We start from the raw sequence: 13,863 nt of genomic DNA, 5'->3' as shown, positions 1-13,863 counted from the left end.
AGATCCGGACCGGCAACCATCTTCTTCCAAGCGGCCTCTTCTATCTTCATCCGATGAGGACCGGCTCCATCCTGAAGACCTCCACCGCGGACCCATCTTCATCCGGCGACGTCCAACTGAAGAATGACGGTTCCTTTAAGGGACGTCATCCAAGATGGCGTCCCTCGAATTCCGATTGGCTGATAGGATTCTATCAGCCAATCGGAATTAAGGTAGGAATATTCTGATTGGCTGATGGAATCAGCCAATCAGAATCAAGATCAATCCGATTGGCTGATCCAATCAGCCAATCAGATTGAGCTCGCATTCTATTGGCTCTTCCGATCAGCCAATAGAATGCGAGCTCAATCTGATTGGCTGATTGGATCAGCCAATCGGATTGATCTTGATTCTGATTGGCTGATTCCATCAGCCAATCAGAATATTCCTACCTTAATTCCGATTGGCTGATAGAATCCTATCAGCCAATCGGAATTCGAGGGACGCCATCTTGGATGACGTCCCTTAAAGGAACCGTCATTCTTCAGTTGGACGTCGCCGGATGAAGATGGGTCCGCGGTGGAGGTCTTCAGGATGGAGCCGGTCCTCATCGGATGAAGATAGAAGATGCCGCTTGGAAGATGATGGTTGCCGGTCCGGATCTACTCTTCTTCCCGGATAGGATGAAGACTTTGGAGCCTCTTCTGGACTTCTTCAGTGGATGTCTAGCCCCCGCTTGGGTTGGATGAAGATATCGGAGCCAGGATGGATCGGTGTGATACCCGGTGAGGTGAAGACAAGGTAGGATGATCTTCAGGGGCTTAGTGTTAGGTTTATTTAAGGGGTGTTTGGGTTAGATTAGGGGTATGTGGGTGGTGGGTTGTAATGTTGGGGGGGGTATTGTATGTTTTTTTTTTACAGGCAAAAGAGCTGAACTTCTTGGGGCATGCCCCGCAAAGGGCCCTGTTCAGGGCTGGTAAGGTAAAAGAGCTTTGAACTTTAGTAATTTAGAATAGGGTAGGGCATTTTTTTATTTTGGGGGGCTTTGTTATTTTATTAGGGGGCTTAGAGTAGGTGTAATTAGTTTAAAATTGTTTTAATATTTTTCTTATGTTTGTAAATATTTTTTTATTTTTTGTAACTTAGTTCTTTTTTATTTTTTGTACTTTAGTTAGTTTATTTCATTGTAGTTATTTGTAGGTATTGTATTTAATTTATTTATTGATAGTGTAGTGTTAGGTTTAATTGTAGGTAATTGTAGGTATTTTATTTAATTAATTTATTGATAGTGTAGTGTTAGGTTTAATTGTAACTTAGGTTAGGATTTATTTTACAGGTAAATTTGTAATTATTTTAGCTATTAAATAGTTCTTAACTATTTAATAGCTATTGTACCTGGTTAAAATAAATACAAAGTTACCTGTAAAATAAATATTAATCCTAAAATAGCTATAATATAATTATAATTTATGTTGTAGCTATATTAGGATTTATTTTACAGGTAAGTATTTAGCTTTAAATAGGAATAATTTCTTTAATAAGAGTTAATTAATTTCGTTAGATTAAAATTATATTTAATTTAGGGGGGTGTTAGTGTTAGGGTTAGACTTAGCTTTAGGGGTTAATACATTTATTAGAATAGCGGCGAGATTCGGTCGGCAGATTAGGGGTTAATAATTGAAGTTAGGTGTCGGCGATGTTAGGGAGGGCAGGTTAGGGGTTAATAAATATAATATAGGGGTCGGCGGTGTTAGGGGCAGCAGATTAAGGGTACATAGCTATAATGTAGCTGGCGGCTCTTTGCGGTCGGCAGATTAGGGGTTAATTATTGTAGGTAGGTGGCGGCGACGTTGTGGGGGGCAGGTTAGGGGTTAATAAATATAATATAGGGGTCGGCGATGTTAGGGCAGCAGATTAGGGGTACATAGGGATAATGTAGCTGGCGGCGGCGTGCGGACGGCAGATTAGGGGTTAATAAGTGTAGGTAGCTGGCGGCGACGTTGTGGGGGGCAGATTAGGGGTTAATAAATATAATATAGGGGTCGGCGGTGTTAGGGGCAGCAGATTAGGGGTACATAAGGATAACGTAGGTGGCGGTCGGCAGATTAGGGGTTAAAAAAATTTAATCGAGTTGCGGCGATGTGGGGGGACCTCGGTTTAGGGGTACATAGGTAGTTTATGGGTGTTAGTGTACTTTAGAGTACAGTAGTTAAGAGCTTTATGAACCGGCGTTAGCCCAGAAAGCTCGTAACTACTGACTTTTTTCTGAGGCTGGAGTTTTGTCGTTAGATTTCTAACGCTCACTTCAGACACGACTCTAAATACCGGAGTTAGAAAAATCCCATTGAAAAGATAGGATACGCAATTTACGTAAGGGGATCTGCGGTATGGAAAAGTCGCGGCTGAAAAGTGAGCGTTAGACCCTTTTTTGAGTGACTCCAAATACCGGAGGTAGCCTAAAACCAGCGTTATGAGCCTCTAACACTGGTTTTCACGGCTACCGCCAAACTCCAAATCTAGGCCTTGGTGTTTTGAAAGATATGAAATATATAACCATTTACATCCAACATCTGGCTGGGTAACAAAGACTATTTCAGTCTCTCCTGCCAACAGACACCTGAAATATCTTGTTGGGGTTTCTCTTTTGGCTGAGTGTTAGGGCTTTAAAGGGATAGTAAAGTCAAAATTAAAATGATTCAGATAGAGCATGTTATTTTAAATTCACTTCTTTTTTCAAATCTACTTTGTTCTTTTGGTATCCATTGTTGAAAAAGAATATGTACATATCCTACACTAGTGGGATGTAGCTGCTGATTGGTGCCTGGACACATTTGTCTCTGACTAGATGTGTTCAGATGGTTCCCATTAGTGCATTGCTGCTCCTTCAGCAAAGTATTTCAAGGAAATAAAGCAGATTTGATAATAGAAGTCAATTGGAAATTTGTTTAAAATTGCACGTTCTAACATCCCTGAAAGAAAAAAAATGAGGTTAATGCCCCTTTAAGAAACCTTTTAATTTTAGCTGCTGTTAAAGAAGTCCATTGGTGGTTATTCAAAGAGAAGCAGGGTACAAGCTGGTGGCAAGCTCAGTTTCTGTAGTCAGAATGACTGAAAACCAGCAGAATCACATCTACAGGTGAGCAGCAGGGCGCTGAAGGAGTTGTAACTGCTGCACGGTTAGAACAAGAGGTATAGTATTCACTGCAGTAGTACACAGAGACGTAGGGACTGACACAGGAGTCAAAATTAAATAGAAGTAAATTGGAACCAATAGGAAACCTGTTTAGTTTGGCATCCTTTGTTGAAGCTCAGCCACATTCCATTATAGCATACTGAAGTAGGCTCAGGAATGTGCATGTGCCCATGTGCCCTGAGCACTACATGTTTAACATTACAAACACTGCTGTATGCATGGATGTGGACGTAGTATGCAGTAAACACAAACACTGCACATACACACTGTGTATTGTGTGTATGTATGTGTATATATATTTGTGTGTATGTATATATATATATATATATATATATATATATATGTGTGTGTGTGTATATATATATATATATATATATATATATATATATATATATATATATATATATATATATATACACTAACATCATGTGCATGTACACTTTTACAATAAAAATATTGGAAATCCATTGACAAAATACGTATGTTAATGCCTCAAATACATGTAATTTACAAAATTATATATTAGCATGCAGGTACAGTATAAATTTGCTGGACTGCTCAATATCAAACCCTGTGCTTGTAACTTTAAATTGCATGAAGAAATTTCTTTTAAATTTGACACTTTAATGGACCTACAGCAAAACCACTCTGGTCTCCCTAGCTGCCGCCTAGCTCCTTTACAATCCATAATAAATGCCTCTGCCAGGCTCATCTTCCTTACACATCGCTCTTCATCTGCTGCACCTCTCTGCCAATCCCTTCACTGGCTTCCTCTTGCCTCCAGGATTAAACACAAAATTCTCACTCTGACTTATAAAGCCCTCAATTGCATTACTCCCCCTTACATCTCAAACCTTGTCTCCAGATACTCTCACTCTCGACCCCTTCGCTCCGCTTATGATCTCCTACTCTCCTCCTCTCTTGTTACCTTCTCATATTCCCGTTTACAAAATTTCTCCAGACTGATTCCCATCTTATGGAACTCTCTGCCTCGCTCCACAATACTCTCCCCTAGTTTTAAAAGCTTCAAGTGCTCCCTGAAGACTCTACTGATCAGGGACGCATACAACCTACACTAACTTTCCTATCTCCACTGCTATCCCCTTAACCCCTTAATGACCACAGCACTTTTCCATTTTCTGTCCGTTTGGGACCAAGGCTATTTTTACATTTTTGCGGTCTTTGTGTTTAGCTGTAATTTCCCTCTTACTCATTTACTGTACCCACACATATTATATACCGTTTTTTTCCCCATTAAATGGACTTTCTAAAGATACCATTATTTTCATCATATCTTATAATTTACTATAAAAAAAATTATAAAATATGAGGAAAAAATGGAAAAAAAACACACTTTTTCTAACTTTGACCCCCAAAATCTGTTACACATCTACAACCACCAAAAAACACCCATGCTAAATAGTTTCTAAATTTTGTCCAGAGTTTATAAATACCCAATGTTTACATGTTCTTTGCTTTTTTTGCAAGTTATAGGGCCATAAATATAAGTAGCACTTTGCTATTTCCAAACCACTTTTTTTCAAAATTAGCGCTAGTTACATTGGAACACTGATATCTTTCAGGAATCCCTGAATATACCTTGACATGTATATATTTTTTTAGAAGACATCCCAAAGTATTGATCTAGGCCCATTTTGGTATATTTCATGCCACCATTTCACCGCCAAATGCGATCAAATAAAAAAAAAAAGTAAAATTTTTCCAAATTTTAGGTTTCTCACTGAAATCATTAACAAACATTTTGTGCAATTATGGCACAAATGGTTGTAAATGCTTCTCTGGAATCCCCTTTGTTCAGAAATAGCAGACATATATCGCTTTGGCGTTGTTTTTAAGTAATTAGAAGTCCGCTAAATGCTGCTGCACACCACAAGTGTATTATGCTTAGCAGTGCAGGGGTTAATTAGGGAACTTGTAGGGAGCTTGTAGGGTTAATTTTAGCTTTAGTGTAGTGTAGTAGACAACCCCAAGTATTGATCTAGGCCCATTTTGGTATATTTCAGGCCACCATTTCACCGCCAAATACGATTAAATTAAAAAAAATAGTCAACTTTTTCACAAACTTTAGGTTTCTCACTGAAATTATTTAGAAACAACTTGTGCAATTATGGTACAAATGGTTGTAAATGATTCTCTGGGATCCCCTTTGTTCAGAAATAGCAGACATATATGGCTTTGGTGTTGCTTTTTGGTAATTAAAAGGCCGCTAAATGCCACTGCGCACAAAACGTGAATTATGCCCAGCAGTGAAGGGGTTAATTAGGTAGCTTGTAGGGAGCTTGCAGGGTTAATTTTAGCTTTAGTGTAGAGATCAGCTTCCCACCTGACACATGAGACCCCCTGATCCCTCCCATAGAGCTCTCTTCCCTCCCCCACCCCACAATTGTCCCCGCCATCTTAAGTACTGGCAGAAAGTCTGCCAGTACTAAAATAAAAGGTTTTTTTTTTTTACTTTTTTTTTTTGATCCCCCCTTAGCCCCCAACCTCTCTGATCCCCCCCAAAACAACTCTCTACCCCCCCCCACTGCCTTATTGGGGGCCATCTTGGGTACTGGCAGCTGTCTGCCAGTACCCAGTTTGCATATAAAAATGTTTTTTTTAAATTTATTTTAGTTTTATCTGTAGTGTAGCTCTCCCCCCCCCAGATCAATCCCCCACCCCCTCCCAGATCCCTTAGATGATTTCCATTACGTTTTTTTTTTATTATTTTTTACAATAATATCCAAAATAGTTTCTGTAGTGTAAGCGGTTCCCACCCCCTCCCTCCCCGTGCACGCGCCCTCCCGCCGCCCCCTGTGCACGCCCCCGGCGATCCCGCCCCCGATCCCGCCACCCTCTCTGACTAAGAAGCCATCGATGGCCGCCCACCCACCTCCCATTTACGCTCCCACCCACCAACGAATGCGGCCATCAATGTCCGGTGTGGCTCTCTCTGCACCGGAGGGGCAAAAATTGTTATTGCAGGATGCCTCGATATCGAGGCATCCTGCAAAAACCGGAAAGCAGCTGGAAGTGATCAGGATCGCTTCCAGCTGCTTTCCAAACCGAGGACGTGCAGGGTACGTTCTTGGTCGTTAAGTGACTTTTTTAAGAGGACGTACCCTGCACGTCCTCGGTCGTTAAGGGGTTAAACCCCATAGCATGTAAGCCTATGAGCTCAGCTGTTTGTAGTCCACCTTCATAAGAGCCGACTACAATTCTCTGCAGGACCCTCTACCCATTTGATCCCTGTAATTGTTTTTATATACCACCTATGTTCATAGCGCTGCGGAACCTGTTAGTTCTCTACAAATACCTGATAATAATAAAAAATAATTATGAAATTTGTCATATAGATGGATTTTATTTCCTTTATATGGTAAACACAAGCAGTGGTCACTGAGATCTAAAGGTTTAAAGCTCCTTATCTAGATATAGTTTGAGCATGCTCTGTAAAAACAAACAACTGAAAACATGAAGACATGCTCAGTGGTGATTAGGCAGCACAGGTTTGTGGGTTTTGTAGTCCTAGATATTAGTCTGTTTGGTACTGTAACCTGGAGGGCCCTGAGTAGATCCAGCAGATTCCTGTAGGATGAATGTATATAAGTGGAAATCAGATTACACAAACATTACACACACACTAAACATGCAGATTACTCATAAAAACTATGAAATTAAATGGTAGCAAAGTAACATTAATGTCTATGTCAGTGGTTCCTAAATTATGTGCCGCGGCACCCTGGAAATATTCAACTTTTGCAACCGTAAAAGTGCTCATAAATGATGCGTCACTGATGAGACCGTATCGTTTCGAGAATAGAACCGAATGTACTCACCCAGATGCGACATGCGTAGATGTGTACGATGCAAAATGTTATCACGTGAATATATGACTTGATCTGCGAGTACATAGTTTATTATACGCTTAAAAATGGACACATTATTATTTAATAAGCACACAGACTGAAAATTAAGAGGATACACCTCTAGTGGCGAGTGTGTTAAGAAGCGGAAATATTGTAAATATGATGACAATTATATGGATTTTGGCTTTACATCAACACATGTCAATGGTGAAGCAAGACCGCAGTGTGTAGTGTGTTTGAAGATTTTTGCTCCAGAATGCATGATTCCAAGTAAGCTAAAACGCCATTTAGAAACCAATCATTCAAATATGGTTGGTAAATCTCGTGACTTTTTTACCAGAAAGGTAAAAATGAAAACGGCAACAAGGTACATTTTCTCAGCATTTGTCAATACCAAACAATGCTCTGCGAGCCTCATATAAGGTAATTTGCGTTTAATATTAATCGCACCAAGCCACCAACTGCCCACTACAACTGCCAGGTATGAAATATAGATTATAAAACTATAGTTTGACTTGGGGTGCCTTGAAAAAATCTTGAAACATTAAGAGCGCCGTGAACCGATAAAGTTTGGGAACCACTGGCCTATGTTATAAGTCCTGATTTTAAACATTTAGGGCCAGATTATGAGTGGGGCGCAAAATATTGCTTTTGCTTAAGCAATGTTTGCGCTCCACTGTGTTAGATAAATTAACACTCCACTTGTAAACTACCCCTTAAAGGGACAGTCAAGTATAAATTAAACTTTCATTATTCAGATAGGACTTTTAATTTTAATAAACTTTCCAATTTACTTTTATCATCAAATTTGCTTTTTTCTCTTGGTATTCTTAGTTTAAACTAAACCTAGGTAGGCTCATATGCTAATTTCTAAGCCTTTGAGGGCTGCCTCTTATCACATGCTTTTTAAATCTCTTTTCAACACAAAGAGACAGAAAGTACACGTGGGCTATATAGATAACACTGTGTTCAGGCACAGAAAGTTATTTAAGATCTAAGACAATAGATAATAAACAGTCACAGTCATGTGATCAGGGGGCTGGAAGAAGGTTCCTAGATACAAGGTAATCAGAGGTAAAAAGTATATTAATATAACTGTGTTGGTTATGCAAAACTGGGGAATGGGTAATAAAGGGATTATCTTTCTTTTAAAACAATAAAAATTCTATGGTAGACTGTCCCTTTAATAGTGGAAGTTCATACTGAAATTATGTGTATAAATTGTACACATTAAATATATCATTCAGATGAGTAATAATGCTGGGGTACTTATTAATATTTTCACAAATTAAAGTATAATTAGATATTTATATGATTGGGAAAAACTAATATAATCTCCTTTTTTTTTTTTTTTCTAGTCAGTGGTGATGCCCTCCTGCTTGTAGCAGAAATGCTGAAAGTCTTTGTTCGAGGTGAGATAGTTTTATACCTTTCTAAGTTACCATCCTGAATCAGTATCGCTAAACCAAAACACTTAAAGGGGCACAAAAGTCTTTTTTTTTTTTTTTTTTTTTTCTCTGAAAGAAGGCATATTTAAAATGTATCACAGTTTTGTTTTTTGTAAGACATGTTACTATACTGGGGACATTTTATTTATTTATTTATTTATTTATTTTTTGCTTTTCAGGGAACATCCCTGTGACAAATTATTCTTATATATTTTTTTTTTTTTAGATTTAATGTTTGTTTTTTTGAAGTGTAGAGACCCCACCCCCTCCAAGATCACTTTTTCTGTAGTATAGGGCCCCATCCCTCCCTCTTCCTTCAAAATAATTTTCCGTAGTGTAGGGAACCCCACCCCCTTTCTCCGCTGGGCCACCCACCCGCCAAGCTCCTTCCCTTCCACCGCTCCTACTCAGCACCAACAGATGATTGTTGCAGAGAGTGACACCGTGTCACTCTCTGTAACAATTGGCGATCTGGCTCCCTTACCATATAAAGGCAGATGCTTTCTGTCCTCTGGCTGCGGCTCCTGCTGTTTAAGCTGACAGCGGGAACCGCAGAATGCACCTTAGTGCTGGACGTAGGTACTACGTTGACACATATGCTGGTCAAAGTACTGTGTGATGTAGTACCTATGTCCATATGGTGCAAATGGTTAATTTGAATTATACCAAAATTTACTAAACTTCCCCCCCCCCCACCTCCCACCTGCTTGGTAGTTCTCCTATAAAGTTTAGTGCATTTGTCTGTTTTAACTAGTTATAGGTGGGTTAGCAGTTGGCCACTTCAACATACAGGTTTGTGGCAGGTATGCACACTGCGCATGCATTAGCAAGAGCTAGTTCTATCACTCATGCTAAACGTACTGACGGAAATGTGTGACACAAGTTAAGATTAGGGAAATAGTTTAGTAAAATAAAAGGAAAAGCTGCGAAAAAATAGAATATTGCTTTAATTAAAGAGTTAGTAAAGTCAAAATTAAACTTTGATTATTCAGACAGAGCGTGCAATTTTAAACAAATTTTCCATTTACTTCTATTATCAAATTTACTTTGTTTTTGTGTGTTGAAAAACATGAAAGAGAGGCTCAGGAGCAACCATGAATTACTGTGAACTACCAGCTGATTGGTGGCTACACACGTCTCTTCTGCCATTGGCTCACCAGATGCAACAATGAATTACTGTTAACTACCTGCTGATTGGTGGCTACACATGTCTCTTTTGCCATTGGCTCACCAGATGTGTTCAGCTAGCTCCCAGTAGTGCATTGATGCTCTTAACAAAGGACACCAAGAGAATGAAGCACATTTGATAATAGAAGTAAAGTGAGAAGTTGGATCTGAATCATGGATGAATTTTTTGGATTGACTGAAAAGGGTCATGAAAAAGAAAGAAGAAATTAGATGGAGATAACTTGAATATAAAGCTTCACTGAACTTAGATCTTAGTTTTTTAGAAAACCTCACATTCCAAAATATATGACTAATATTAGAAATGTTGCTATGGAAGGAAGACCCTTTGCTATGGGAGGAAGAAAAGAACATTTTGCTACCTGAGAATTTTCTGCTTAAAGATTCCAAGTTAGGCCAAGAAAGTAGAATATCTATAGGCAAATACAGGCCACTTGTGTATTATAGTATGATCTGTAGCCTGACGCAATAATCTGAAGAGACAATGTGAATACAAATATAGCCAACTGAAATAGAGCTATCTTTGTTTACTTTTATCGTTGTATATAATATTAAATGGACAGTAAATGTGTAGAACAACTACAATGAAGTTAAAGCATTTAAAGGGACAGTCAAGTTCAAAAAAACCTTTCAAGATTCAAATCGGGCATGTAATTTTAAACAACTTTCTTATTTACTTATCACCAATTTTGCTTTGTTCCCTTTGTATTCTTAGTTAAAAGCTAAACTTAGGAGGTTCATGTGCTAATTTCTTAGGCATTTAAGGCCGCCTCTGCATTTGACAGTTTTTCTTCAGAGGGCGTTGGTTCTTGTGTTTCATATAGATAACATTGAGCTCATGCACATGAATTTACAGAGGAGTGAGCACTGATTGGCTAAAATGCAAGTCTGTCAAAAGAACTGAAATAAGGGGGCAGTCTGCAGAGGCTTAGATACAAGGTAATCACGGAAGTAAAACGTATATTAATATAACTGTGGTTATGCAAAACTCGGGAATTGGTAATTAAGGGATTATCTTTTAAAACAACAAAAATTCTGGTATTGACTGTCCCTTTAATTATACCTGTAGCTTATCAGTGTTCCAAACTGCTTGGGTAAGGATCTCTGTTGGATTTCCCTTTCAAGTTTCTGGTTGTCAGCCCACTCTGTGAGCCTTATAAGTAAGTGCGTTACTCAAGATGCTGTACCACCGGCCTCGTAGACTCCTAGCATAGTGCACTGAGCAGTCTCTAGAATCATCACAGTCAAGATCAGAGCCTCAGAAATATGCTCTACTATAGGTACATGGGCAAGGAAGAACACCATCTGATTGTACCCTCACTTATTTAAAAGAAGGCTCAGGTCTGCCCTGACTTTTGCAGCAGCAGTAAACTGCAACACTTGTGGACACAATCTTCTTTTATCATCCAAAACAATAGTGGTTAACTTCTTATCATACAGGGACTCCATGCACAAATTTATGGCTATTAAACTCACAATAACATAGCTACAGGATACCACCTTCTCACTGCCACTCCATAGGGCGCTTGTTTACATGTCAAATAATTTGAAGTGTGTCTCTAAGCGCTTAACGTGTGTGTATTCCTTCTAGCTCTTTGAAAATAAGGGTCCCAAGCTGACCCTAAGGGTAAACTGCTAAAACAACTAAGTGTCAAAGAGCGCCTAAGTATCACAAGGCAAAGTAAAATTAGTTACATAAAAGCATGTACATTTATTAAATAACAAATATAATATCATGGATCCATGTAACAACTATAAAAAAATAAAAGTATATTGGATTAAAATATTGTCACGCCACGCCGCTGTAGCCATTGCTAGGGGCGCGGCGTCTCCTTCCCTGCTTGTTGTCAGGGGCAGTGTTGGCTCCGGATGTGTGCAGTGCTGACGTCATCACTGCACGCTCCGGATACCGGTCGGACCTCAGTGGCGTGAATCTGCGCCTATTTTAATCTTTGTAGAACGATCTGTCACTGCCCAATTATAGGTGTTACTTTGTGTACTCCTTGGTGTGACAGATCATTCTTTCTTGTGCCTAATATTGTTGCTGAACCTGCCTGCCTGACTACTCTACCTGCCTTAACCCTTACACTGCTGGATTGATCACTGTTGCTGAACCTGCCTGTCTGACTACTCTACCTGCCTTAACCCTTAAACTGCTGGACTGCTCTACTGTTGCCAAACCCTGCCTGCCTGACCATTCTAGTAGTGTGCCCTTGGACTGCTTTACTGTTGCCAAACCCTGCCTGCCTGACTATTCTAGTGGTTTATCTTTGGACTGCTTTACTGTTGCCAAACCCTGCCTGACCATTCTAGTGGTTTATCCTTGGACTGCTTTGCTGTTGCCAGACCCTGCTTGCCTGACCATTCTAGTTGTTCATCCTTGGACTGCTCTGCTGTTGCCGCTGGGGACTGTCCTGCCTGTGGTGAGTGCCGCCTTCCTCATCCCACTGACTGCTCTGGGGTATTCCCTATCATTCCGGCTTGACGCCGGGATAACAAGACTACTGGCCGAGTTTGGTCTGATAGAGGAGTATCCAACGAGCGTTACAAATATAGAGTTAAATATGGTACCTTACAGGAAATTATTAGTAAACCTGATAAGTTAAACCTGATGGAGAATCACAATATTATTGTTGTGTCTCAAAATAACGTCATTAAACGACAAGCCCAGATAATGTGATGATGTCCTACGGATACATCTATGGGTAAGTTTATAATGCAATGTCTATATTATCCAATAGAAGAAACTGAAGAAGCAATGTTATGTCCTTGAGGGATAGTTCATAACTGACATAAGAAAAAAGTAATAAAACGTGAAAAAAGTAAAAAATGGAAAATATATATAAAAATTAAAAGATCGTATATAAAACAAAAGTTTGTGAAAAATGTATAAAAACTGAAAAAGTAAAAAAATATAATAAATCATTTGAAAAAAGTGATAATCAATATAAAAAAATATAAAATATGTTAAAATTTTTAATAGTGTTTGTGAACTCCAAATGTGCACTCAAAATCAGGTGGTGGACTGAAATAAAGTGATCACTCCTAATTGTGAATCCTCTAAAGAGGAGATTGAGTTTGAAGCTGAAGAAAACGTTGGGAAAAATCCAGAGTTATCCAAAAACTTCCCGTAGTGTACTTAAACTTTATACCTGTGAATAAAGAAAATACAACATGGTGCAATAATGCTAAAGACCAGTACAATTGATCAGAATGAAGCTTACCATAAATATCAACGCGTTTCGGCCCTCTGTTAGGCCTTTATCAAGGCTATCTAGTCTTGATAATGCGTTTCGGCCCTCAGTTAGACCTTTAACATTTATGGTAAGTTTAATTCTGATCATTTGTACTTGTCTTCAGCATTATTGCACCATTTTGACACTTAGTTGTTTTAGCTTGTTTACATGTCTGCTGGAAAGCCCCAAAGCATACTGAAAACTAGTGTATAGGTTAAATCTTCTGCTTTTACAAGGGCCTTAAAACTACTGTCACTAGCTGTATCCAGCCATGGACTAGTTGGCTAACCCTACTATAAAACAGCTCCAGGATGGAGCAGAGCTACATCCGATGCTACTTACTACAAATATGTAGGAAAATATATATAAAAGGAACTCAAGCAGTGAGTGTGATCTCAAGAGAGTATGTGGGAAATCAAAAACAAATTCTATAGACTGGAGCAAGATTTGCTACAAAACAAAAATGCTTAGAGGATGAGATCTGCTGGCTTAGCATCACTGTTGCCTCCAGACTATCCCTTAGATCTCATATCAGCTCACCCAGTCTAGTCAACCTTAACCAAAATTCTGATATTTCTTCAAGCAATACTGAAACAATCCTTATCCATTTTTATGATCCCCACTATTCTTTTTGATATCTAAGCTTAATTAATTGATTCATTCATAGGCTATCCGTAAGCATCTATCAGGCATTCTTAAATTCAGTTTTTTGTCTTTACCACCTCTATCTGAAGTTTATTTCATGGGTCAACTAATCTCTATCTCTCTCTCTAATCTCTCTCTCTCTCTCTCTCTCTCTCTCTCTCTCTCTCTCTCTCTTTCTCTCTCTCTCTCTTTCTCTCTTTCTCTCTTTCTCTCTTTCTTCTCTCTCTCTCTTTCTTCTCTCTCTCTCTTTCTTCTCTCTCTCTCTTTCTTCTCTCTCTCTCTTTCTTCTCTCTCTCTCTTTCTTCTCT

General features: G+C 39.0%; 2 protein-coding genes across 2 annotated transcripts in view; one reads left to right on the top strand and one right to left on the bottom strand.

The window, feature by feature from the left end:
- Nucleotides 1–13,863, top strand: part of CENPX (centromere protein X) — a 60,298-nt gene that overhangs the window by 7,848 nt on the left and 38,587 nt on the right. Inside the window, exon 3 of the mRNA XM_053705657.1 lies at nucleotides 8,400–8,453. Within this exon, the coding sequence (XP_053561632.1) occupies nucleotides 8,400–8,453 (54 nt within the window). The remainder of the gene's footprint in view (nucleotides 1–8,399; nucleotides 8,454–13,863) is intronic.
- The window catches only part of LRRC45 (leucine rich repeat containing 45), a 47,173-nt gene that overhangs the window by 30,172 nt on the left and 3,138 nt on the right, over nucleotides 1–13,863 (bottom strand). The window lies entirely within an intron of this gene.

The sequence above is a fragment of the Bombina bombina genome, chromosome 1 (assembly GCF_027579735.1).
Source record: "Bombina bombina isolate aBomBom1 chromosome 1, aBomBom1.pri, whole genome shotgun sequence".
NCBI lineage: Eukaryota > Metazoa > Chordata > Amphibia > Anura > Bombinatoridae > Bombina > Bombina bombina.
The sequence above is the reverse complement of the archived record's forward strand: the minus strand, read 5'-3'. Positions and strand labels throughout refer to the sequence as shown.